A 24,782-nucleotide genomic window follows, 5' to 3' on the forward strand; every position below is an offset into this window, starting at 1 on the left:
CAGCTATTACCTCTGGTTTGATACTGTATTAGAATAAAAAACACTAACTGTTTTGAAGTAGTTTTGAAAAAGCCAAAGTAAGTACATGTAGGATGACTGTATAGGCATCCAAACTTCAAATTACAGCTATAGCTACTCATGATTATTATTATTTAAATGCAAAGTGTATTTCAGTTTCATGGATTTCAAGCACCCTTTTAAACCTTTAAAAGTAGTGCTGTAATTTCTTTAGCTTTAGGGCCATTTTGTATTCAGAAACCTGTTACTAATTAGAAAACAGTATGTATGTAACATTAGTTATGATGGCTGTTCATAGTATTGCCTACTCACCCTACACAAAGTCTTTCTCGGTTGCTACACACATTTTTGCAGGGGAAAGCATGAGTGACACAAATGCATGTCATTCATATTATTATAAACATGCAATATTGTATTCCAGAACATTTCCAACTACACAAAATACATGTAGATCTCTCTACAGCAACCCCCATCAGGACACTGCCTTGCTGAGCCCTGAATTAACTTTTTATTATGTGAAAAAAGATTTCATAAAATTTTGTCAGGGATTTCCCCCCCCCCCCTTTTAAAGGCTGAGATTTATTTAGAGTTAAATCAGGCTAGCCAAATCTGCTGTAATGTATCCAGGGATGTGTAGTCCATACAACTAAAGGAAGGTTACCAATATTCACCTGAGTAATTCAAAACTCTTCGATTTTAACATTGTGGAAGCTGGAAGGAAATATTTAATAAATGGACGGGCAGTGATGTAGAAATGAAGGTCTAATAGCCACATACAATTGGAAAGATTGGCCAACTCTCATAATTTATGACACTTTATTGTAAGTGTTTGAACAAGGTGAGTGGGAGATGACACAATTCAATCACTTTCACCTATCATAGGCTATCGGCGTATTTCACATCATCTTTCAACTTGTGGAGATGGTTGTCTTTGTTCTACCCTGCAGAGTAGAAGAGAAAATGCAAATTTAGCACATTAAGAATGTTAAGGCAAAGGAGTATCCCAGCTTCACCAACTAGTTATTGAAGAACACTGCTCTGCTAGCACTTCCTCTCTCCCCAAATCTTCTAAACACCTCACCAAACATGCAGCTGAGACAGCTTTGGGACAGTACGTAAGCAAGTTCACCTAGGATTCAGGACTTCCTTTCCTAGGAACAGAGCTGGCACCCTCCTACTAGAGGAGGAAGGAAACAGAAGCACATACACTCACCCCAAATCTACGTTCTGTTGTGTGTTGGGCGGAAAGGTGCAAAATGAGCACACAAGCAGCTTGGCTGAGTCCCTATTTTAGAAAAGAGAAAATGAGTAGAGCTGCTGTTTGCCACTCCGGTGCTGGGCAACGGCAGCAGCAAACTGCAATGTCTAGTGCAGCAGGAGAGGCAAATTAAGAGACATGGCCTTGTAGCACTGTGTGCTCTCCCATTAAACATTTGCACTACATTTGACATGTGTGTCTGAAGACGGGAGAAGTCAACAATTCTAAATGTTCCCTGCCAAAGTTCATGGTTGAATAGGAGTGAGAATGTGATGCTGACAAAATCCTGGGTCCCCAACAGGGCAAGAAGATACGGAACCATGATCCTACATCCATTAGCATGCAGACCTAGCACAGATGGAGAATAAGGCAAGACAGAATTCTATGTATTTATCGAGATATGTCAAATTCAAGACTAATGGGACATTATGCAGGAAAAACCCAACCAAGATACAGTACTAAGAAGCCATTCTTAAAGATTTAGGTTACCTGAAAACCAATTATTTGGTAGGGACACCAGGTACTCAACTTCCAGAGAAAATTATTTTCTTGTCTGAAATTCAGTAATTAATAATATTACCAACAGAAAATCTGCAGTTCCAACAGGTGTGAAAAGGTGGACAGAATTCAGGTTGACTTTATGCATTGGATTTGCCCAAATCCAATTATAGGCAGTGATCATTTTAGGCACATCCAACTGACGCACAAGTCCTTTTGGACCTGGAAAAAGGAGGGCTGGGGGCAGGCTTATACACACTCCACTGATGTGTGCTTTGACCCAGAATGCAACTCCTGCGGAAACGGGGAGTTACCTGTGTACTAATGAACATGAAATACAGTTTTTATTTTAAAAATCTACTTATCATTTAAGTTGTGGGAAATTACTATCAAAAGATGTAATCTAGTAGAAACCATTTCACTATGTGCAAGGCTAAATCCCAGATAAAATCTTGCTTCAGCAAGCAGTTCATCAGACAAGCTACTACACTTCAGCCTCTTTTAAGCAATCTGGATAACACTGACCTACCTTTTAGGATTCTTTTGTTACTAAAATAACATGAAACATTTTCTAAAGGTGTATCAGTGCTAAAAGTCACCAGTTATAGCTTCCCTATACATCAGTCAGATGAGAATTTAAATTGTAATGCTGCACTGCTCACATTTCATAGTATGGAAGTACAATGATTAAGTACTGGCACTCACCTTGTTTTTGCATAATTCCTTCTTATCACAGAAGCTGGATTTTCAAAGCCAAGAATACAGTCATGGGCACATCAATGTTTTATATTGTACTAGAGTCTTACCAAGCCACAGGTTTTCCAGCAGGCAAGAAATCCACATCTGGTCAAGCATAAGTTTCTTCAACAATCTGCAAGTCAAAGAGATTTTTCTTACCTTGTTCAGGAAAGAGTAGCTCTTTTAATTCGTTAAAAGTGTTAGAGACAAACCTTACCTATTCTCATTCCCCTTCCTTTCAGGTCTAAATGCTAGACCTATGACTGGGTGAACTCAAGTAGCTATGACTCAAGGAGGTTCCAACTGGTGAAGAACTCTTGCTAGACTTTCTTCGATATTTCAGCAGTGATAGGCAGTTTTAACTAGCTTTTGGAAAGCTGCTCACTATCAGCATAGTATTTTATGCTTTCACTTTTCTGGAAGTTGAAGCTGGTGCTGTCGCTGCCTTGTCATTCTTTAAATATGCTGACTGGTCCACATACACAATAGGCTGCAGGAAGTCCTGTCTGAGTCTCCTTTGATCCACACTTTGGCTAAGAGGTACATCCTAAAGTCTTTAGAGCTGGTTAATTGCTGTCCTCTGCTTACACTTCTCCACATCAGAGAACTAGGTCTAAGTCACTGGCACCAACAACTGGCAACTTACAGATTGCATGATTAGGAATAGCAGAACAGATTAACACACTATAAAATTGGTTCCCCCTCCCCCCACTGTGTGCCATCAAGGTCCCACCCTCTCCCGCAAGAACAGAAAAACTCATCCTCTAGGTTCTGCCCCTACAATCAACAGTAGGCCTGAAAGGGGTGGTTTACATCTACTCTACTCTTTTAAGAAGAAATCTGCATATGCAGCTTAGTAATGGGAGGATTCCATTTCACAATACTAAAATGATGCCCTTCTACACGTTTTGCCTATTGGATTATAGAACACTTGTTTCCTGTTGGCCAACTACCCAATTCCCACCTTAATATATGCCATTATGATATTACAGTGGTACCTCGAGTTACAAACTTAATTCGTTCCGCGGTCCGTTCTTAACCTGAAAGTGTTCTTAACTAGAGGCGTGCTTTCGCTAATGGGGCCTCTTGCTGCCGCTGTGCCGCCGGCACACGATTTCCGTTCTCATCCTGGGGCAAAGTTCTCAACTCGAGGTAATTCTTCCAGGTAAGCAGAGTTTGTAACCTGAAATGTTTGTAACTCGAGGTACCACTGTATAGCACTTCAGGGCTGTATCAGTGCTTGACCCTTGTTTAAGCACACTTGTACTTTTTGAGATTTAACCATAGAATTCTATACAACCACCACCACTGTATGCCTTGTACAAGCCCAACATACACATTTGGTTGAACCTACAACAATTTTAGAGCAAAGTTTTATAGTGTCTGATAATCCATTCCTATACTGGAATTGTTTACCTGATACTGTTCATTGGCCTAGAGAAGTAGTAACAGAAGAAAATATCCAGCATCATACTGGCAAGTGTCTGAGTTTCTTCTACTCACTGTGCCCTACTCTTCTGGATGTGTACTGACAGAAAGCACTGCTCTGGCAATAGTTAAAAGAGAAGTCTGATCAGGTTGAGAAGGATAGCCTGGGAACATGGCTGTACACAAATTTGGGTAAGTGAAGGAGTAGACCACACACCCCTGCTTATGAATTTTATCAAGTTTTGACCACACGATTCTGATGCATAAAAGTATGGATTTATAGCCCACAATACTCCTTTTAGTGACAAATACGTATCATGTTCAGCCCAGATATTTCCTGCTACTAGATTGTGAACCATTTGGTTTTCACACCACCTTCAAGGCCTACAATCAAGGCATTAGAAAGTGTGTGAAATGTGTTGGGTTTGTTCATAGGTCAGAATATTTATACTCAATTGCAAGGAACTTGAAGGGATTGTGCCTGTGCTGTAAGCTTGTTTCAGATAAGAGAGCATGCAGAAATACACAAAGTAGGAAGTATTGACCATTACAGAAGAATCCATGTTTTGAGGGAAGAAATATATACAAATGAAGTTATACAATTAAGCTAAGTAACAGACCCAGGTCATTGGTTTCAAAGTTTTAATTCAAAAGAGTGTGTGCACACACACTTAAATCTGTTTGAGGTTGGGGGTGGGGTGTTAAGCCTCAACAGTAATAAACCTGTTCTGCCAATGCTTAATGTAGTTCCTGTATATACCAATGAAATGGGAGGCAAACTGAATAAAGCTTTAAAATATCTCTTTCAATGCTTATTTACTTATAAGTCTTAGGCTAAGAAACAAAGGCTACAAATTAAGATATGCACAAGCCAGAAGTATCTGGAATTTTCATTTGAAAGTAAAGCTTTTTATCATTCACAAGCACTAGTTTAAATGACTCACTCCTAGTTATACAGCTAAACAAGCTTTAATGCAAACATCTCTTCTCTCCCTTTGCATGTGCAACTCATTTCGTTCGGTTACATATGCAGAAAACTAAGGTTCTTAAACGATTCAGCATTTCTATAGTTTAAATTAATACAGATTATAATGCACTGATTTTTTTCCTAGCAAGAATATACCCTAAAACTACATTTCTTTATTTAAAGAAGTTTCAGTAAGAAAAAACTGAACTACACAAATATTGGAAAAAATTAAAAGTTCCTTAATTATTTTTAATTCCTGGTACCACTACCACCACTACCACAAATTTACAGGGCAATATACCTGATTTATGAAGAAAAGACAAAGCTACAAACAACAAATTAAAAAAAAAGTCAGGAATGTACATCTAAACACTACATTGCATTAAATCAATAGCTGCACTCTTTGCAAACTGTGGCTATGACAGTCCTTAAGAAGGGTTTCCTGTTTAAGCTGCAGTAACTTTTTCTGACTATGGTTCATCGCTCCTTCTGTGGCAGATTTTACAGTTCCTCTAATGCATTTGGGACGACTGTCTCAAAGTAACCTGCAGCTTTCCTGACAACTCCTCGCTCTCTCCTAAGAACTGTGTAGCCTGTTGAATATAGGATAAGAAAAGGATTACTCTCAGTGAAACGTTGTATAGTCTTCATATACAACAAGTATTTGTAGCATACCTACCCTTATTCTGTTACAATTTTTAGAATCTTCTTCCACCATAGCCACCACCACCTCCTCCTCCTGATCCATAGCCACCTAAAAATGGGAACATGGTCTGTTGAAATAAATATTCTTTAGGAGCGTAACAGACACATATGTACTTTAGTAAGTTGTACTTACCACCATAGGGACTGCCTGAGCTTCTGCCACTGAAACTGCTACCTCCTTTCATGGGTCCATAGCTTGAGGCCTGTTGTCCACTATAATTGCCAAAGTCATTATAGTTTCCACTTCCACCATAGTTGCCTGAGAATAATAACATGTAAGGTTTGTGTTTATCAGGTCAAGAATTATTTGAGAAGTACATTTCAAGTGCACTACAATTCATTCACATTAACTCACCTACCCAGCACAAAATACACTTTAGTATACAACACGTGTTTCATAACTCCAGATTTACTGTATGCACATAATGGGATTTCAGCTAACTGGACATAATCATGGCTAGGCTGAGTAACTGCAATTGTTCCCAAGAACATTCAAAATACACATGCAAAAATTTATTTCCTGTTCAGTTCTTGCCAACCTTTGTTATATTGGAGAAATAAAAAATGCTCACTCCTTTGCTAAATCATTAAGGGTTCCTGTTATTTTAATTAACCGCATTAATAACTCTAGATACTTAAAATTCTGCTGTGTTAACTTAACCAAGTTCAAAGTTTCTTGAGAGAAGTATGAACAAGATTATTATTCTTTTTCAAAAAAATGATTATCGGACAGTAGTCCAGTCCCAGAAAATGAGACTAGTATTCCAATCCACACTGAAAGGCATTCACTAGCACAGATCCAAAGTTCCCCAGATCTGAGCACTGAACAGATGGATTGGACTCTTTCCTCTACACTCCAATGCCAGCACAAAATGCAGAGGCAGAAAGAAAACAACAACAGTAAATGATTCTCAAGGAGTTTCAGGTAATAGAGGGAAAGTTTGTAGATTACATTAACATAAAGATTCTTAAATAAATTCTGGGCAATGGAACTAGCTAACTAGAAAGTTGTAGTTGTTCTCTTCTTAGGTTTTAAGGCTTAATGAATGTTTGTATGAAGCAATGGTGGGGAACTTCATACCTGGGCACAAAATACAGTCCTTCAGGCCTCTCTATCCAGCCCTTGGGACTCAGCCCAGGTCACACTGCTCACTAGCCCTCCTTTCTACCTTTCTTGAGGGTTCTGCCTGGCTGGAATGTGTCAATGAGCTCTTTGCCCCTGGCTGGGGGATAGAGAAGGGCATGTGCAGAAAACTACAGGGGTACTTTCCTTTGCACACTTTTGCCTTGGGCTCTCTCCACCACTGACATGTAGCCACTGGAAGGTTGCTCAGGTGTGAAAGTAAGCCCTCTTTCTATAGATCCCCTGCTCTGGAGTCTTGTTACCAGTGCAACTCTATAGTTTAAAGAAGACATCCTATAAACCTGGCCTGGGGGGCGGGGAACCATGAAGCTTTCCCATATATCTTTCATACCACTGTGATTTCAAGGGTTTAGAATTTGGAAGTGGTTTTCATTTTTGGCTGAAGTTTACACTGCACAACATTTTAAAAACAGTGACAAGCTAAAGGCCTCAAGCTTGTTATCAAACATGAGCAGAACAGATGGATCAACACAATGTACTTCAGGATTCTTACCACCGAAGCTCCCCCCTTCATTGTAACCATCATAGCCTCCACCTCCTCCGCCATATCCACCACCTGGGGTTCCATAGGTCGGGCTGCCACCATAACCTCCTCTGCCGCCGTACCCAGGACTACCTCCATAGTTCCCACCTTGAGAAAGATCAATAAAAGGGACAGGAATGTGAATGTTTTGTTATGAAACGACATGATCTAAACACAAAAGTAACTGGGAACTGTAAAGCAGTATCCAAAAAATCACCAATACTGCATGGAGGCCAACTACTACGAAAGGCGTATTACGACTTGGTAATAGCTACCAATCAAGTCATCCCAATGGAGAAGTCCAAATAAAATCAATGACCTAGCCACGACTGTCTAAGGATTTGTAGCCACAATTTGCTGTTTACAATCAATGGAAACCATTTCATGTCCATGGATGAAGACTGGTTGCCACTGAGCATGATTTATCACTTGATTACTGGAAACTGCGAAATATTCCAAGTGAGAGGACCAGAGGCTCTATCTGTCATGGGTCATTCAAGCAGCTTGAAGATCACCCATATTTTGGTTATTTACCCTGCTCTGAGAAGGCTTTGTGCACACCCAACTATATTTTGGCTGCAGTCAATAACGCAATTCCAAAGTCTCTTAATAGGTTACATACATTTCACAAATCTAAAAATAATGTTTAGATCCTGAGTTGCTTGTCCGTTTACAGAAGAGAATCTGATCCAGTGGAAGCTCTTACTAATAGAAAGAGCGAGCGGAAGGGGGAAGTGTTTGCCAATTTCACCAGTAGCCTTCTGTGCCACCTCTATGCAACTTTTACTGGAGATTCCCCAACTACCTGGAGCACTTTAGGGGACTTCCTTCCCTGCCCCCAGGGGTGGGGGCACTCCCATGAGCAGAATTTTGTTCACAGGAACTTAGGATTCATGACCCTGGATTAGATCCAGACTGGGGCACCATCAACTGTCCTTCCAGATGGCAGGGCTTTGTGGAATGACAGGGAAAATGCATCTGCAGCCCTGCCACTCTTTGTGGCCAAAGTGGAAGGTGGGGTGGGGAGACATTCCAGGCTGGAAAGGCAATTGGGCCTGACAGCATCACATGACAGCAGTGAGACCAGTTTGGGATCAGTGGATCCTGGCTTGTCTCAGTCCTATTGCCTTTATTGGAATGCTGCATTCCAAGACCTACCACTGGCTAATTAAATGATGTATCTGAAGAAGTGTGCATGCACATGAAAGCTTATACTCAGAACAAACTTAGTTGGTCTCTAAGGTGCTACTGGACATTTTATTTATTTATTTTGACTGTGTCAGACCAACACGGCTACCTACCTGAATCTAAATGATGGACAACCTGCCATCAGCTGCCCTGGACAAGTCTGATATAAGGGTGCTTTTTTTTAGTCCCATGGGATACGTTAATCATGACTTAAGAGAACCCAATTTCTTGTAATACCTAGATTGTCCACAAGTTGTCAGCTTCCCTTTCACTTTTCTCACATTAAGATACTTCAAGCAGATCTAAGGGACTGACGCCCCTCCCCCACAAGTATAATTGAACTGGTATTAGCAATGTTATTCTTACCATCACCAAAGCCATTGTATCCATCACCACTCCCGTAACTTCCTCTGCTGCCACCACCACCACCACTTCCGCCACCGTAACCACCTAAAATCAGAACAAAAAGTGTAAGATACAGTGATGCACTGTAATTCAGGGTAGTATTTTTGGAAGGGGGTGGAGAAGCAAGAACAGATGTTTACCTCTGCCACCAAAACTTCCTCCTCTGCCATAACTGCCACCACTGCCTCCAAAGTTCCCACGGCCCATGAAGTTGCCTGAACTGCTTCCACGACCTAAAGAATAAAGAGAGTGAATTATTAAAATGCTTGTAGGCAATTATCGCCACAGGCTGTGCTATTATGTAACAAACTCACTTCTCTGTGCAGTTGCCGTCTGCATTTCTTGCTTGGAGAGAGCTTTCTTCACTTCACAGTTATGTCCATTTATAGTGTGGTATTTCTGAACTAAAAGAAGTTTTGAAATGATCATTATAAAAATGCACACAATTGAATAAGCACTTATGCCATATTATTCAGAAGATATTTTCACAGGAGCAGCAGTATTATTTAGTTTTATTTCCTCCTTATAATCAGGAAAGGAAACTCTAAAAATACCATAAAACAAAAGACACATAGCACAAAGAGCCAAAGAAAGGAAGTCAGGAAAACAGTGGGCAATGAAGTTTGTTTCCTAGATCTTTGTGGCAGAATATATCATAAAATGGATGCTCAGCATCCCTCTCATCTCACCTCTTCATAAGGAAGGAACATCTCTGGAGCCTAGAAATTATTTGGGGGGAGTAGGAGAAGGAAAAATTCAAGGGGAAAAGACCTCCTCAGAGAACAAATGACTCATGGAATCCAAGCAGTGCTTGAATGATAGGGAAACAGTAGGAAAGACCATAATAAAATAAAAAAGCTTCCCCTTTCCGATTTTAGCCGATCATGTCCTCCATAGTGTGGTACCTGATGGTCATTTGCGTTGGACTCTTCCCACTCAACCCAGGTGCGCTCATTTTCCTGCTGGATTTCCAAGAATGTGCTTGCTTTGGACCCAAGGTTCTTTAGGATCCTAGCATTGTCCAGGCTATATTTTAAAGCAGTTAGCAAGTCTGTTGTACCTGGCTCTTAAGCTTACTCAATTAGTGTGAAGGATGCTTGAAACCTGGGGGTGTAGCATGAAATTCTTACTTGCAGGAGAGAGAGCATGTGACCAAACCAAGTGGGAGGGGGGAGGAATAGGGACAGGTAGACAGCCAGCTAGATCCTTACAAGGGTCCCAGCAAGGGAACTGGATTGATTGAGTAAAACAACAACAACAACAAACAGTACAGGCTGGAAACTGGACTGTCTTTCTCAGCTAGGCACGTAACTACAAGGACATGTTAGAAAGATTCAGGCAGGGGAGGGGGATTGAAGAGAGGTTAGGGGCAAATCATGCTGCTCATGGTTTAAAATTGTAGGAAAGCCATCACACAAAAAAGTTCAGGAGAGAAAAGCATCCACCCCCCCCAGCACTATATTGAGCTTTAAAAGGGTAATCTTTTAAAATATATTCAATTTAGTAAGAAAGCAAATAGGAAGTCTAGTTCTTACAGTAATTTTTTTGTTCACTAGGAGAAAGTTCCATCCATCGGTAGCTTGAAAGAAATATAAAAAGGCTGCACAAAAGGAAAGCGTTACATACCAACAATTTTGTCGACTGTATCATGATCATCAAACGTTACAAAGGCAAACCCTCTTTTCTTTCCACTTTGTCTGTCTTCCATTACTTCTATGGTTTCAATTTTGCCGTATTTTTCAAAGTAATCTCTTAAATTATAGTCTTCTGTGTCTTCTTTAATTCCTCCCACAAATATTTTTTTCACTGTTAAATGAGCACCAGGTTTCACAGAATCCTACAAAGTAACAAGTTACATTTTGTATCTCAACCTTCCAAGATGGTGCCATGCCTAAATACTTACAATTGTCTTACAAAAAGATTTGCAAATGATTAAAAAGTTCCTACAATTAAGGTTTGACAAATTCAGTATATATACTTAAATATTCACTTACTTCTCTAGAAACAGCTCTCTTTGGTTCCACCACACGCCCATCAACCTTATGTGGTCGGGCTGCCATAGCAGCATCTACTTCTTCCACACAAGAATAGGTCACAAAGCCAAAGCCTCGGGAACGTTTCGTCTGTGGGTCTCTCATCACCTTCAAGAAAGTTAAAGCATATAACAATAATTTAGGCACTGACTTTTGTGAATGCTGCAAACCTGTGCATACTTACCAAGGAGTAAGCCCCACTGGAAACAGTGAAACTTTCTTCCAAGTAAGCACACATAACATTGTTAACAGTAAGCTGATTGTTATGATCACTTACCACACAATCTGTAAGTGTGCCCCATTTTTCAAAATGTTCTCTTAAACTATCATCTGTAGTTTCAAAGCTCAGGCCACCAATAAACAGTTTTCTCAACTGTTCGGGTTCTTTAGGATCGTAGCCCTGAAAGAAGATAAGTTTCAATATGCTGTACGAGATTTGTGTTATTGCAGCGAAGTCCACCCACACAATTCACAGTAACTTACTGTCTTTATCACACTTCACTACAATTAGGTACTATTATACTGTTTTGCTGTATTTTTTAATGAAAAGTGAGGTCTGCAAATATTTAAATAAATAATAAACTCAATTGGCTCTCGGTACACTTACTTCTACATAAACAAGTTTAAAGGGTGCAAAACAGATTGGGTGCAAATCCATGATTTTGTTACATAGTGTATAAACAGTTCTTACAGCCTCATTCAGTGCATGTTTACTCAGTAAAGTAGCCATCCAATGCGTTCTAGGCAAGTTTATGGAAAAGGAATCCCATCATGTTCAACAGTGCTTACCCTCAAGCCTGTCTTAAGTACAACCCTCTACACATTTACATGAAATTAAGTCCCACTAGACTCAATGGGATTTTGGAGCAGGCATGCAAAAGTCTGTGCTGTTAGTGTGCTAGAGGCAGCTAGGATAAAGACATAAACTTCAACGAAGAATCTAACACTTTCATCAACTGATGTCTTTGGTCTGTGCATATAAAGAAATGTTGACTATTTCAAGTTAAGTTAAAAGGAGTAACAAACCAAAAACCTTTAATGCCATGTCGTGAACTTCAGAGGATAGACAACTCTAGCAAAAGTTGGCTAATCACTAAACACATCAACTAACGGTACTTATAATTTTCTACTTACCACGCCTAACATCTCAACCCCCAGATTTATTTATTTTTTGCAGGAAGAACAAAACTTTAGGCTACACAACACGAGAGAGCAGCATCCAGTCCTACTTAACTTTTTAAAGTTCAGAATAATCTGCACACAATAGAATAAGAATGTTGCTGCATTTTTTAAATAGCCAACTGCATTGCTTATGGCTCAGAAACACACCATTGCACTACAAAACAAAGGTGTCCTCTGTGCATGGCATAACTGAAAAAGTTTCAGGAGACACAGGATTTGTCCCCATATAGATGAGTCCTAATCATTCCAAAGAGTAGATGAAGTATTTCAATTCTAATAAACATAAGGAACAAGATGTTCTTACCCATTTTATGATATCACTTTATCATTTACACTTAATGTACCAAGGCAGGGACCACCAATGTGGTACTCATGGAGCCTAGGGTGCCTTCCAGTATTTCCAATGGCACCCGCAAAAGGTCTTAAGAAACATCCTCTAAAAAATCCACAATGCTTGAGAGACTCTTTGTTCTTTCTGCTCAGTTCTTCTTTACACTGGCTCAGTCTCTCCTACATTGAACACCCCCGCCCCACTGCCATTACACATTTCATTAGATGCCAGGGCTGGACACTCACCCCTCCCTTCCCTTTCAAACAGAGTTTCTCTCCGTGACTGAGCACAGCAGAGACTGATGAGGGGCATGCCTGCCTCATTCTGTGGTCATCTTTTTCCTGCTCTTTTAGATGTGGCAACCATTTTGTGTTATGCTGCAAACTCCATTGTATCAGCTTTGCTATGTCGTGCCCCCATGGGAACCGTTTTGTGACGAGCACCCAAGGAACTTCGCATTAAGGTTGCATAAATAATGTGTTGAGAGCTATTATTTATAAAATTATGTCCCTGCTAGGGGAAGGCTATAGCTCCAACAGTTCCATACCCTTCCCAGTTCCTCTACACACACACCCAAACCAGGGAGGTGACTGACAGCTCTGCAACTGGTGTAATGAATTTTACGGGGCATGAAAATAAAACCTCAGGGAAGGATGAAGAAGCACAAGAATGCTGCTCTGCCCTCACGTCTCCCCTGCTCATACAATCCCAGCTGGGCACTGGTAATGGTGGTTCATTTGCCTATGGTTCCTCTTTTAAGCTGAAACCTCAGGTGCCTTAGTTTGCAGGTAGAAATTACATGTTTTATTACAGGTAATGCATATGAGAGACTAAATGAAAGCCTAATGTTAAATTCTTCAAACAGAAGAGCTATAATTCCAAGGAACAGAAAAATATAAATGTTTCCTTTTCTTTTTTATATACTACACTCTCACTTTACAATGTGTTTACTTTCTCCCTCAGAAGCGGGTTAGATGCTGCAGGAACTCCCCAATATCAACAGTATTTTTAACCATCGCTCCTTGAAAGTAGTACATTTCTCTGAATTAAGCTATTGATTCTTCTGGGGTGACTCCAAACTAAGTAACAGATTTCCCTAAATTATATTTTATTTTGTCCCTACACAAGAGGCTTAACAGCCACGTTTTCAGAGAAACAAATACAATGTTCTGCAACAGCCTTCTTAACAGACGCCCACAGCATTCCTAATTATTAGTGGAGAAATGTATGCCTAGCTAACACAGTTGAGCAGAAAAGCATAGCTCACATCACCAATTCTACAAGACTTTAATCTTTCATATCATGGTTTTTATGGCAACTATTCTGGAATACTAGGGGGCTTCTAGGCAAAACCTGAATTATGGAAGCTGGTTGCCAAATGGACATGGTATAAATTGGTCCAAACCGGAAGACAGAAGGTCACAAATTTTGGTTGTCTTTGGTGGCCAAGCTGAAGCTTTGTGGTCATCCAGTCTCCTTTCCTGTGAAACATGCGTGTTTACCAGGAAGCAAGTCCCAATGTTTTCAGTGGGGCTTAAATTGTGCAGGACTACAGCCTTAGTCTCTGATCTCCTGCTGGACCTCCAGATGCAAGATTTGACAAAATGGCCATCCTCAACCTCCTTACTTAGGTGGCGTCTTGAGGCTCTTTGAAGCTCTTGATTTCTACTACTGAAGTGTCCCACCCCAACATTTCTCTTCAGAGCTGCTTTGACAGCAAGCATCCAAGGTGTTCCTTACATCTAAGTCACCCACAACCAAACATTCATGCTTGGAGTCGGGAGAGCAAGGTTGGGATCTTCCTTCTTCTTATGTTCAGAACTCTTATGGGGATGATACCCTCCCCAGATCCAAGCTAGAGAGCAAGGAACGGGCTCCACATCTCCCTTGCCAAAAGATGAGGGCAGCTATCCCCAAGGTGGCTGTCACCAATGGAAGCGAAAGCCTTGAAAAGGGTCAATATGGAGGTCAAATGGCCGAAATATTGGGAAATTTTGGAACAAGACGGAGATAGACTGAAATTGCAGAGTTTTGAAAAACTAAAAAACAAAGTGCGAGACTGGCTTCATTATTATCAAATAATGGAGGTATTTAAATCGGACAGGAAAATTGGCTTCCAGGTGGAAAGATCCAAATTAGAAACAGAATTGTTAGAACCCAATACTAAGAATTTGTCAAGAATGTATAACTTGCTGCTGAAATGGAATACTCAAGATGAAACGGTAAAATCGGCTATGATTAAATGGGCACAGGACGTAGGACATAACATTAAGTTTGCTGACTGGGAACAGTTATGGACCACAGGTATGAAATTTACGGCATGTAATGCCTTAAGAGAGAATATTATGAAAATGATATACAGGTGGTACATAACCCCAGTCAAGCTTGCGAAAATCTATCACTTGCCCGATAACAAATGTTGGAAATGTAAAGAAACTGAAGGTACATTTTTTCACCTTTGGTGGACGTGCCCAAAGATTAAGGTTTTCTGGGAAATGATATATAATGAATTAAAAAAGGTATTTAAGTATACCTTCCCTAAGAAACCAGAGGCCTTTCTCCTGGGCATAGTCGGCCAAATGGTGTTAAAAAAGGATAGAACTTTCTTTATGTATGCAACAACAGCAGCAAGAATACTCATCGCAAAGTATTGGAAGACACAAGAACTTCCCACGCTGGAGGAATGGCAGATGAAACTTATGGACTATATGGAATTGGCGGAAATGACTGGTAGAATCCGTGACCAGGGAGAAGAGTCGATGGAGGAAGACTGGAAGAAATTCAAAGACTATCTTCAGAAACACTGCAAAATTAAGGAATGTTAGAGTGATGTTGGACTGAAAATAAGTGGTTTCCAGCTGCACAGGTTAAAGTTAAGGATAGATTAAGATTAAAGATTAAGATTAAAGAAGTTTAAAGAAAGGGAAATTTGATTTTAAAAGGGGAAACTTTAAAGTTATATGATATTAAGATCAAGGATTAGGTTTAAAAAAGTTGAAGTTATATATTTTAACATTTTATTAAATTAAAGATTGGGATTAAAAAAGTGGAAAAGAAACTGCTGGACAAATAATGTGGACTGGAATACAAAGGAGGGAGGTTTGAGGAAGTCTAGAAAATAAGTAATGTAAAATTGGAAATGGAAAAGAGAGTTTGTTTTTAATTGTTGTGTTTTGTGTTTCTATTGTTAAGTTTTGTATTTTTTTGTGTGTGTTTTTTTTTGTTTTTTGTTGTTTTAAACTTTAATAAAAAATTATTATAAAAAGAAAAGAAAAGATGAGGGCAGCTAGAAAAAACCTAAACTTCTGGTAAGTTCCCATAAAGCAGGGCCTTTGTCATGATGGACTCATTGCAAAATGGCAGCTAGCTCTCCCTTGTTCCTCCTGCCTTTCACAAACAGGATGTCTTTAGATCTTATGCATTCCATTCATCTGTGTGCAGTCGGTGGATGGTGCTACCTCACAGTAAGATCTTGTGGTTTCTTGGAACTCTACAATTATACAACACAAAACTAAAACCATAACCCCATACATCATTACAAGCCACCATTCAGAGTTTGTAAGAAGTCATGGGGGGGATTGGAGAAGGGAAATATATGGGTTCTCAAAAACAGCTTTATTGCTATCTCTAAAATATTGCCCACTACAACCGGTTCAGAAATTGATCACCCCCACTCCTGGCAGCATCTGGCCTTGTTCTCAGTCATATGGTAAACCTATGTTTGGTCTGACACACCTTAAGATTGCAGACATGACCTTATCTGACGTATTGCTCCTCTGCTTTGAAGACTATTGAACACCTTACCCCAAGACACTAGTTTTCTATACTGAGTATCTTTTTATGAAGGCGTATCCAACAATGGATGCAGTCTGAAATTTCTAGATCCTAATCAACAGGCAATACTCAGTCCTTGCTCATTTCTGTATATTGTATTTCTGGAGAACCATTAAAAGCTTAGTAAAATGCCTGTTCATAGAATTTGATCACTTTTATACCATTATAGACGCAGCACTGCTGGTTTTCCAGTTCAAGACTTCATAGTAACATTCTCAACATGCATAAGTATTAAGTTAGAAGCTATTATAGAAATCACCAACTAGTGTGGTGAATGAAAAGCATAATACATGCGTAAGAGCCAAGCAGAAGAGAAGAATGTAACGTAGCGTCTGAGCAAACACAGTGTTACCAAAGCAGCAGAAAGCAAGAATTCTCTGTTTACCCATGTAACAGAACTAGGAAAAAATAAAGTATTCCACCTGTGAAGATCTTCTTCCCCTCCTCTTGTAATCTTCAGCCTCTCTCTCATCTTTACACGCCATTTTTGGAGAGCGTTCTGACTCAGTTGCTCCTTTTAACCTAGATAACAAGTAGCACGAGTAATTTACCCGTTCCTAAAAGTTTTTACTTTCTTACTCTCATACAAATAAATGGCTTATTTTAGTGAAGCAAGCATATGGGAGCCACTTTAAAGGGATGGTACTGTATGAGAGAATGAAACAATGTCTTTAATCTCAAGCCATTTATCCTGAAATATGGAACTCATCTGTTTGCACCCTGAATTGCAAAGCAGTAGCTAGCAAAAAAGGGGAACAAATGCCTGAATAGGTCAGCCAGGCATATAACCTGACAGTATCACTGGAAATATATTACTATTTTAAAAAGCGACAGTATCTTTATTTATTGTGGAAGCCAATTCAATAGCAAGCCAATCAGACACTGTTCAGATGTGTGTAAACATGCTTTAGAGTACCCGAGATTAGCTTAAAGGCAGGTCTCTGTGCTTCAACCCCTATAGTCCACTGACTGAAGGAAGGCCTGATGGAGGAGCGGGAAGGAATCAGAGCCCAGTCTCCCTTTAACAGCCAGCCAGCGCCCTTTCTCTCACCCCTATGCCAGCGCCTTGGCTCTTCCGCCTCTCCCCCTCATTGTGTTGTTTGAGTCCACCAAACCTGCCTCTCCATGCAAGGCTTATGTCACAGCTACTTTGCCTTCAAACCTGGCGCCTCTCGTTCCTGCGAGACATCCGGGTCCTTGAAGCAGAGGCGGCCTTTCTTACTAGGCCAGCGGCTTAAAGAAAGGGGTGGGAAGGATTGACGTCCTTGTTGCCCTGCTTACAGCTGGGGTATCACTGAACCCGCAGTTCTGATCCTTGATACAGATTCAGATACCTATCTCACAGCGATGGCCATGTTGTTGCCTAGATGCGCCATTTCCTGCTTCCCACAGAGAAGCAATAATTTAAAAATCCCATAACAATTCAACAGAGAAGCCCCCAGTTTCGGGCACTAGCATGTGCATTGCCTTTCAAAGTGCCAGCAAACAGAGGCACTGCTTATCTTTCTAGCCTCATATCTTATCTCCCGTGAAACACTACATTTAATTAAATAGCTCTGCCAATGCAATTCTCCCCATAATTCAGGTTGGAGAGGGGCTGGCTGGGGGAGTGATTTAGGACAACCCTCCAGTGTTTCACTCCTCATAATTGCAGGCTGCATTGTTTTCAACAACCCTGCAGTGTGGTCTGGTGGTGTTGCAAAACAGGGTGGGTACGGGTGGTGCATACAGCCCAAGTTGGACAGAAGTGGCTTACAACAACCCTGCAATGTAGTTCATTGCAATTACGCTACTATTGCAAGCTGAGGGGCTGTGCTATTAGGTCAAATCTAGCAATTATGTCCTAAAGATTCTTACTCCATTTATTTGTATGCAGAGCAGGTGTAGTTTTGGTCCAAAATATCAGCCCTCACCTGTTATGCTGAGCAGGGACATTTATCCTTCTAAATTTTGCTTTTTTGCAGGGGACAGCTGTTGCCAAACCAGAGTTACATTAAAATAATGGAAGAAAGAAATGGCCAATTAAAGCAAGAAATTCAAGAGGCCTTCTCTGAATCCTTTTATAACTCAAGACAGACAGTAGCTTCTACTGAAAAGGTTAAACACCTCACACTTGGGGTCCCTTCCAACTCTACAATTCTATGACCCAGGTCCCTAACACTCAGCTTAGATAAGCAAAGCTATAGAGAGAATGCAAACCCTGAAACAGTGCAAAAAAGCAAGCCCCAATACACCCTGCATAGCTGGTTTCAGCAAGAAGGCCAAGGAGAACATTAGTATCATGAACAGCATATAGTTCTTGTTACAGGTACAATACAAAGCCCTTTTCCTGCTACAGGTAAACAGGATTAGGCAAGACTGCTAAGTCACATAAACAATACTTAGATGTTTCAGAAGGTTATTTCTAATTTTCATGTACAAAACAGCAAGTGTTATACCATCAAGAGCAGGCACCCCCAACCTGTGGCCCTCCAGATGTTTTGGAACACAACTCCCATGATCCCTAGCTAACAGGACCAGTGGTCAGGGATGATGGGAACTGTAGTCCAAAACATCTGGAGGGCCGAAGGTTGGGGGTGCCTGATCAAGTGTTTCTGAAGCTTAACAGGATAACAGATAAAATCTGTATGTCAGCTAGAAATTTTAAAAAACAAAAACCAGAATGCAATGTAGAGCACAACATTGTTATAGTTTTTTTGAAGCAACATGTGTTTGACATTTCAAGTCTACATGTGCACAGGTTTTAATCATGGATAGTTGTCTCCAGACTTGCAAAATATTATTTGGCATGTCATCATACAAAAATGCTTGTTATACTTTAGTTCAGCATTGGTTTGAGGAGGACTTTCATTGAAGCTACACAATCAGGTTCAGTTTTAATTAAATCTAATTTAAGATTTCAAGGTCTGGAAAGTCTTCTCACATCCAATCTTAAAAAGATATTTTATTCACATCCTTATGTTGATTTTTTGGTTACAGAATGGATATAATAAAAATTAAATTGGGACCTTATGGAGCTTTCTCGCAAGTAATTCTATCAAAAAGCATAGGATAGAATGAATTTATAAAGGGGACTCATCTACAAAACTGTAATAACTCAATGGGGCGTTGAATCCATTACTTTCGTTCAGAATTCAGCTGCCAGGCTTCTGATCAAACTGCCAGAGAAAGATAATTAGCTAGATAATGTTATTAAAGAGGCATTTGAAGGCCTGGTTGTTTGCATGAACCAGAAAACTCTAGTCACTGGCTTTAGTGACAGCCACCAAAATACCCAGCAAGACAGACAGAATTAGGAACAGCTACAATTCAAAATCAACGTCAAACCACCAGTTATTCAGAACTATTGGGGTGGGGGAAGAGAACGTGTTTTCATCTCAAGCACCATTGGGCCACGTGGACAAGTGCAAGATATCCCATAATATTATTAGAACTGAAAGCACCCGAGTAATTGATTTACGGGAGGCAGTTAGTCTTAGCTGTTCTGCTGCTGTGTAGGAGGAACTGGGTGCTTTTTTTTTTGTTAACTATTTTATTTTCATTTAAAAAAACACACACAGGTTATGCAGCTAAAAGATATAGTAAATTCTAATACATTTTTTTTGGGGGGGGGGTTTCCTCAGCCAGGTTCTCAGGATGTGTTTCGTCGTCGCGCTCAAGTCAGTGGGATTTTACTCGAAAGGTTATACCTTACTGCTTTTAAACTTTAAAAAGGCGAAAGCTGCACAAGTGGCTCGGGAAGTCGAATGAGAACCGGCGAGACCATCGAGTGATAGGCACTTGGATCAAGTCACGGGTTGTAATTTGCATATATATATATATATATATATTCAAGCCTACTATAGAGGTGAGGGAAGGATTTTGGGTTGGGTTCAACTTAGGAAAGGGCCTCCTGCGGCTCCTCTCGCTCAAACTCGAGCCTCTTTCTCCACAGGGTTACAATGGCGCCCAACAGAAGCCTCTCCCGCCCAACTGCCGCCGCCGCCGCCCTCTCGCGCCATTTCGGATAATTAGCTGTTTGCAGCTGGATAAAGCAAGAACCGAGGTGGTTGGAAGGGGGGGGGGAGGTGGATGGGGAGAAGGCCAGGAGCCGAGCCAGCCAATCGCTATCCCTCCCGCGAGCCCCTCATACGCCGCGCCACGCGCCCGCTCCCTCGGCAACCCCCACCCACCCACTCTCACGCCCGCTCCGCAACCGCCGTTGCAGGACCCTCTCCCTGCCGGCCTGCCTTCCCGCGCGGCGGCGCCGCCGACAAACGTTACCTCCATTTTGTGACTGGATTTAGCCTCCTTCAGCCTCAATATGGAGCCGAGAGGAAGAGGGTGGGCGGGGCGGGTCAGAGGAAAAGCGGGGCACGTGAGAGGAAGGCGGGCTCGCGGGGGCGGGAGGGAGAACAGCAAATAAACGGGCGTTTAGCGGGAGGGGGGAGGGGAGGCGGGCGCGCGTGCACGATTGCGGAGCGTTTAATGAGGGCGCTCGAGACGCGGGGGGGGGAGGGGGGGTGAAAGCCGTGTTTCGTGCTCGTGCCTGACCACGAGTGAGGGCCGATTCCCGGTTGTGGGTGGGAGGGAAGGTCTGTCACCACCATCACCACCACCCACCTTCCCTTTGCCTCAGCCCAGTCCTCCCCAACGGCGCCGCCGCGGCCAAGACAAAGAGCGCGCTGGCACGCGGGACGGGATCGCGCGCGCGCGGCGACGGCGGCGAGTGGGAAAGGGAGGGCTGACGTGTGTGGCGGGTGGGGGGGGGAAGTGACAGCTGACGTGGCTGCGAGGGAAAGCGCGCGTAGGCGGGCCGGGGTGCGCGCGCGCACCCGCATAGCCTCTCTTGCCTCTTTACCTCAGGAACGCAGGAGCCTCGCGGTGGGGGCGCCAGTTGTTGTTGAACTCGCCCATTCCCGCCAGATTTGGCCCAGCGGCCAGGGACGATGGGAGTTGTAGTTCAACAACGTCTGAAGCGGGGACGGGGACGCTGCATTAAGGCCACTCACTTCGAATATATAATTGATCTGTAGAAAGGTCTGGAAATATAGGCGATGGATGCGCTTTTGTAACACACAAAAAACCCACACACCTTTATTAATACAATTTAAAGAGAGGAGGAAGGTTGCTCAACCGAGCTGCTGCTTCGTTCGGCCCTGATGGCTCCCAACAAATAACATCATAATATAATGGTTGTAGTTGTTTAGTCGTGTCCGACTCGTCGTGACCCCATGGGCCACAGCACGCCATGCACTCCTGTCTTCCACTGCCTTCCGCAGTTTGGTCAAACTCATGTTAGTAGCTTCGAGAACCCTATAATAACGTAATAAGCGCAGCTGAGCAAGAGGCCGCCGCCGCCGCTTCCATCCCCCCCCCCCCCGCTGCTCTGGGAGACCCAGCCATGGCGCCTCCCAGAGTAACGATTCGAAGCAGCGGCAGCTGTTTACTTGCAAGTGTTTTGCAGCCGCGAACTTGCCTGTTTTTCGTGGGCACGCGAGCAGCAGCAGCAGCTGCTTTGTTGTGCCGCTTTTGCCCCGGAGTTGTCTTGAGGAGAAGGCATGCGGTTGCAGCGCGGAGGAGGGTCTCCCACCACCCAAGAGATGCTACCCTCTCCTTGGGGTGCTTCAGCTGGCCGGGGGCCCTCCAGAGTCGCTGGGCCTGGCCGGTTCCTCTGCAATGCTAACCCCTGTCTGGACTAGAAACCTGTAAACTTTATACCAAAAAACACAATTTCGAGGTGTACAAAATTATGGGCGAAGCTGTGGGGGTGCAGCTGCCTCCCTTAAATCAATACAAATCTGAGGTTCTGTCTCCCCTTAACAATAGCCTGCCCCCCACAAACAGAATTCCTGGCTATGCCCATGTACAAAATTACATGGCGTTAAAATGTATCATCCAATTCATATTCTGTCAAAATAGATCAATTCCCCCCCCCCTCCATCTCCATGCTTAATACTTTGTAGCTTTGATCTAATTCTCCTAAGGGTTGTTAGAGTGGAGAGGTAGGAACACAAACACTTCGAATCCTATAGCTAAATAAGCATGGTTGTCCCAAAAGTGTTGTGACACCCAAGGCTGTCTTAAGCATATGCAGTGCCGGGGTGCAAAGATCCGCCTGGTGCGTCCCCATCCTGGTTGCCCAGTCCCAGGCATGCAGGAGGGTGGAGCTGGCCGGCCGCCTCAGCATCTCACTGGCTTGGTTGTCCCCAAACCCGTGGCGCAGAGCCGCCCGCAGCAGGAGAGCCCAACCAACAGGCGGGCTCTTCCCCAGACTCAACTCTCGGGCCCCGGACTCTTGGCCTAGCGCCCTGAGAGCCCGGCGCCCGGGTGCCCCGCACCCTACTGCCTATGGGTAAGACGGCCCTGGTGACACCTTGTGAGTGGAACCTCCATCTAAATCTGCATTGGCTTTCATGCACATTAACATTTCCATTTGAATTCTCATCTGTACTGACGTTGCAAAAATGGCAAAAGCAATAAAATAAAATAAAAAATGGCTCAAATGTGTTTCATCTAGCCCAATTCAGCGTATTTTTATGTGGTGAACCACCCTGTAATCTTCAGATAAAGGACAGTATGCAAATATGATAATTTTAAAAAATGATTTGGGTGGAGCTTCCTTCTTTGCAAAAACTACAGCCTTTTGCGCACAAACTTTCATTGGCAGCAGTCTCTGAAAGCAGGAGACTAAAGATGTAGTTGGCATATAAAACACATGTATAAATATGGTAGGGGCTGCTGTCCCTACTTGGGTTGCTCACCAACCCTGTCAAAGTGAAGGTCCTGCATTAGTGCCTGGAAGTGGTATTGAACTGGATGTGGATCAAGAAATGGAAGTTGAATCCAACCAAGATAGAAGCTCTGTGCTTTGGGGGTTACCATGTCTGGGATTTGGTCAGACAACATGTTCTGGATGGTATTGTACTTACTGAAGAGCAAGGGTGTGGTTTGGGAGTTCAGTCTAGAGCTATCATTGTCACTTGAAGCTAAGGCGACCTCAGCAGCTGCTTAGGTTGGTCCATCAGCTACAGCTTTTTTTGGGCAGGAATAGCCTGACTACAGTTATCCACACCCTGATAACCTCCAGAATGGACTTTTATAATACACTTTATATGGGTCTTCCAACTCTTAAAGGCTCTCCAGAATTTGCAACTAACGCAGAATGCGATGGTGAGAATATTGATATGAGTAGCGGGGTTGTTGTGTATATAACACCCATTCTCAGACAGAAGCAACTGGTTGCCAGCTATCTTCTGGGCCTAACTGAAGGACTTAAGTTGATATCTAAAGCCCTGAACGGGCTGGACCCCAAATATCTGAGAAAACGCTTTCTCCTATATCCATCCACCTGCCCACATACTAAAATCAGTGGAAGAGACTTTCCTAGTGATTCTTGTATTAAAGGACCTGCTGAGTGCAGCGACCTGTGGAAGGTCTTTTTCAGTGGTGGTTTCGCATCTTTGGAATTACCTTCCCACAACTCTGTTCTTTCATATGCCTGTTGAAAACCCACCTTTTCCACCAGGTTTTTAGTGGCTAATAGGTTAAGCCATTTTAATGGTGTTTTTAAGTTATGCTGTTTATGTAACTTGTGAGAATGATGTTAATGCTTTTGTTTATTTTGTAGTTGTTTTTTTCTTGTTTATAAATATAGTGAAGGGCAGTATGTAAATATCTTAAAAAGGAAACTAATAAATGATGGTTGCACATGCAGGTACATTGCAGTAATTTCACACATGACGTGTGCCTGCAAAAAACCTGACGTGGTTGCTTGTAATTCTTCAATAATATGCAAGATTAGCAAATACAAATGAGATTGTTTCTCTTTTCTCATAACTGTTTTTTAATTTTCAGATATATGTAAGTGAAGGCAAGGAGACAAGACATTAAATTCCAAATATTTGAGCTGTCAAAACATAACCACAACATCAGTATGCAAGATGGTGTGTTTATTTTGTTTTCTGTTTTGTTTGTTTTGCTGTTGTGATTTGGTTCAACCCATCCTGTGCACTCAGTTACAGACGGGAGAAATTTTAGGACTGGACCATAAAATATGGTCTGTTTGGCCAGAGGAAGCAGAGAATGGAAGTTGAGATGTTTCCATATTTTATTTAAGGATAACTAATTCAGTTTGTTGCTCTTTGTGATAATGACTTCTAATTCTACAGTCACTCTTTCTCTTTGAAGTCCCTTTGTTTGATGAATAAATCTGCAATGTGAATGTAAGGTTTCCTGTGATTATTAATTTGAGAATTTTAATGAGACATAGCTGCATTATTTGATGCATATTTAATTTTTAAATTATTTGCTCTGAAGATCAAAACTAGAGAGATGTGAATGTGTCCTTTCTGACTTGCTTCTTAGAACCCCTGATGAGCAAGGTAGAAAAAAAAATAGATCGTTTTCCTTCCATGACTGCAATGCAGATCTGATTGTGGGAGTGGTTGCTAGCAAACACCATGGGGTCTGTGTTCAGCCAATAACAGCCAACTCTCTCAGGCTGAATTTAAATATATGTTGTTGGTCTGAGTTGCCATTTTCTGGCTTC

At 42.0% G+C, this 24,782-nt stretch overlaps 1 protein-coding gene and 1 long non-coding RNA gene across 18 annotated transcripts; one reads left to right on the forward strand and one right to left on the reverse strand.

Moving 5' to 3' along the window:
• Positions 1–817: 817 nt before the first annotated feature.
• HNRNPA3 (heterogeneous nuclear ribonucleoprotein A3) lies at positions 818–21,087 on the reverse strand. 17 transcript variants are annotated; one of them, XM_080971618.1, is made up of 16 exons: positions 20,855–21,087; positions 16,675–16,774; positions 11,183–11,305; positions 10,867–11,013; positions 10,499–10,709; positions 9,187–9,276; positions 9,013–9,105; positions 8,834–8,917; positions 7,250–7,399; positions 5,746–5,871; positions 5,587–5,661; positions 2,730–5,500; positions 2,581–2,645; positions 1,766–1,829; positions 1,232–1,303; positions 818–959 (listed from the first exon to the last, which is right to left on the reverse strand). In XM_080971618.1, the coding sequence occupies exons 1-11, from the start codon at positions 21,070–21,072 to the stop codon at positions 5,606–5,608; spliced, it is 1,398 nt and encodes a 465-aa protein (XP_080827744.1). In that variant the 5' UTR covers positions 21,073–21,087; the 3' UTR covers positions 818–959; positions 1,232–1,303; positions 1,766–1,829; positions 2,581–2,645; positions 2,730–5,500; positions 5,587–5,605. The 17 variants fall into 17 exon arrangements, with proteins under 17 accessions (XP_080827744.1, XP_080827733.1, XP_080827747.1 ...); XM_080971607.1 differs by lacking the exon at positions 2,730–5,500; XM_080971621.1 differs by lacking the exon at positions 1,232–1,303.
• On the forward strand, positions 21,079–24,455 carry LOC308458682. Its single transcript, XR_013977619.1, has 2 exons — positions 21,079–21,271; positions 24,089–24,455. It is a non-coding gene; the product is annotated as an uncharacterized lncRNA (long non-coding RNA).
• Positions 24,456–24,782: the final 327 nt, after the last annotated feature.

This window comes from Podarcis pityusensis (genome assembly GCF_964106645.2).
Source record: "Podarcis pityusensis genome assembly, chromosome: 1".
NCBI lineage: Eukaryota > Metazoa > Chordata > Lepidosauria > Squamata > Lacertidae > Podarcis > Podarcis pityusensis.

What these genes read in the sequence shown, in the direction of transcription:
- HNRNPA3 (XM_080971608.1), bottom strand. Translation starts at nt 21,072, where the DNA reads ATGCGGGTGCGCGCGCGCACCCCGGCCCGCCTACGCGCGCTTTCCCTC. An exon ending in GCACACTTACAGATTGTGTG is followed by an intron (nt 11,014 to 11,182) that starts GTAAGTGATCAT and finishes ACTTTCTTGAAG; the next exon opens with GTGATGAGAGACCCACAGAC. An exon ending in AGAGAGCTGTTTCTAGAGAA is followed by an intron (nt 10,710 to 10,866) that starts GTAAGTGAATAT and finishes GTTACTTTGTAG; the next exon opens with GATTCTGTGAAACCTGGTGC.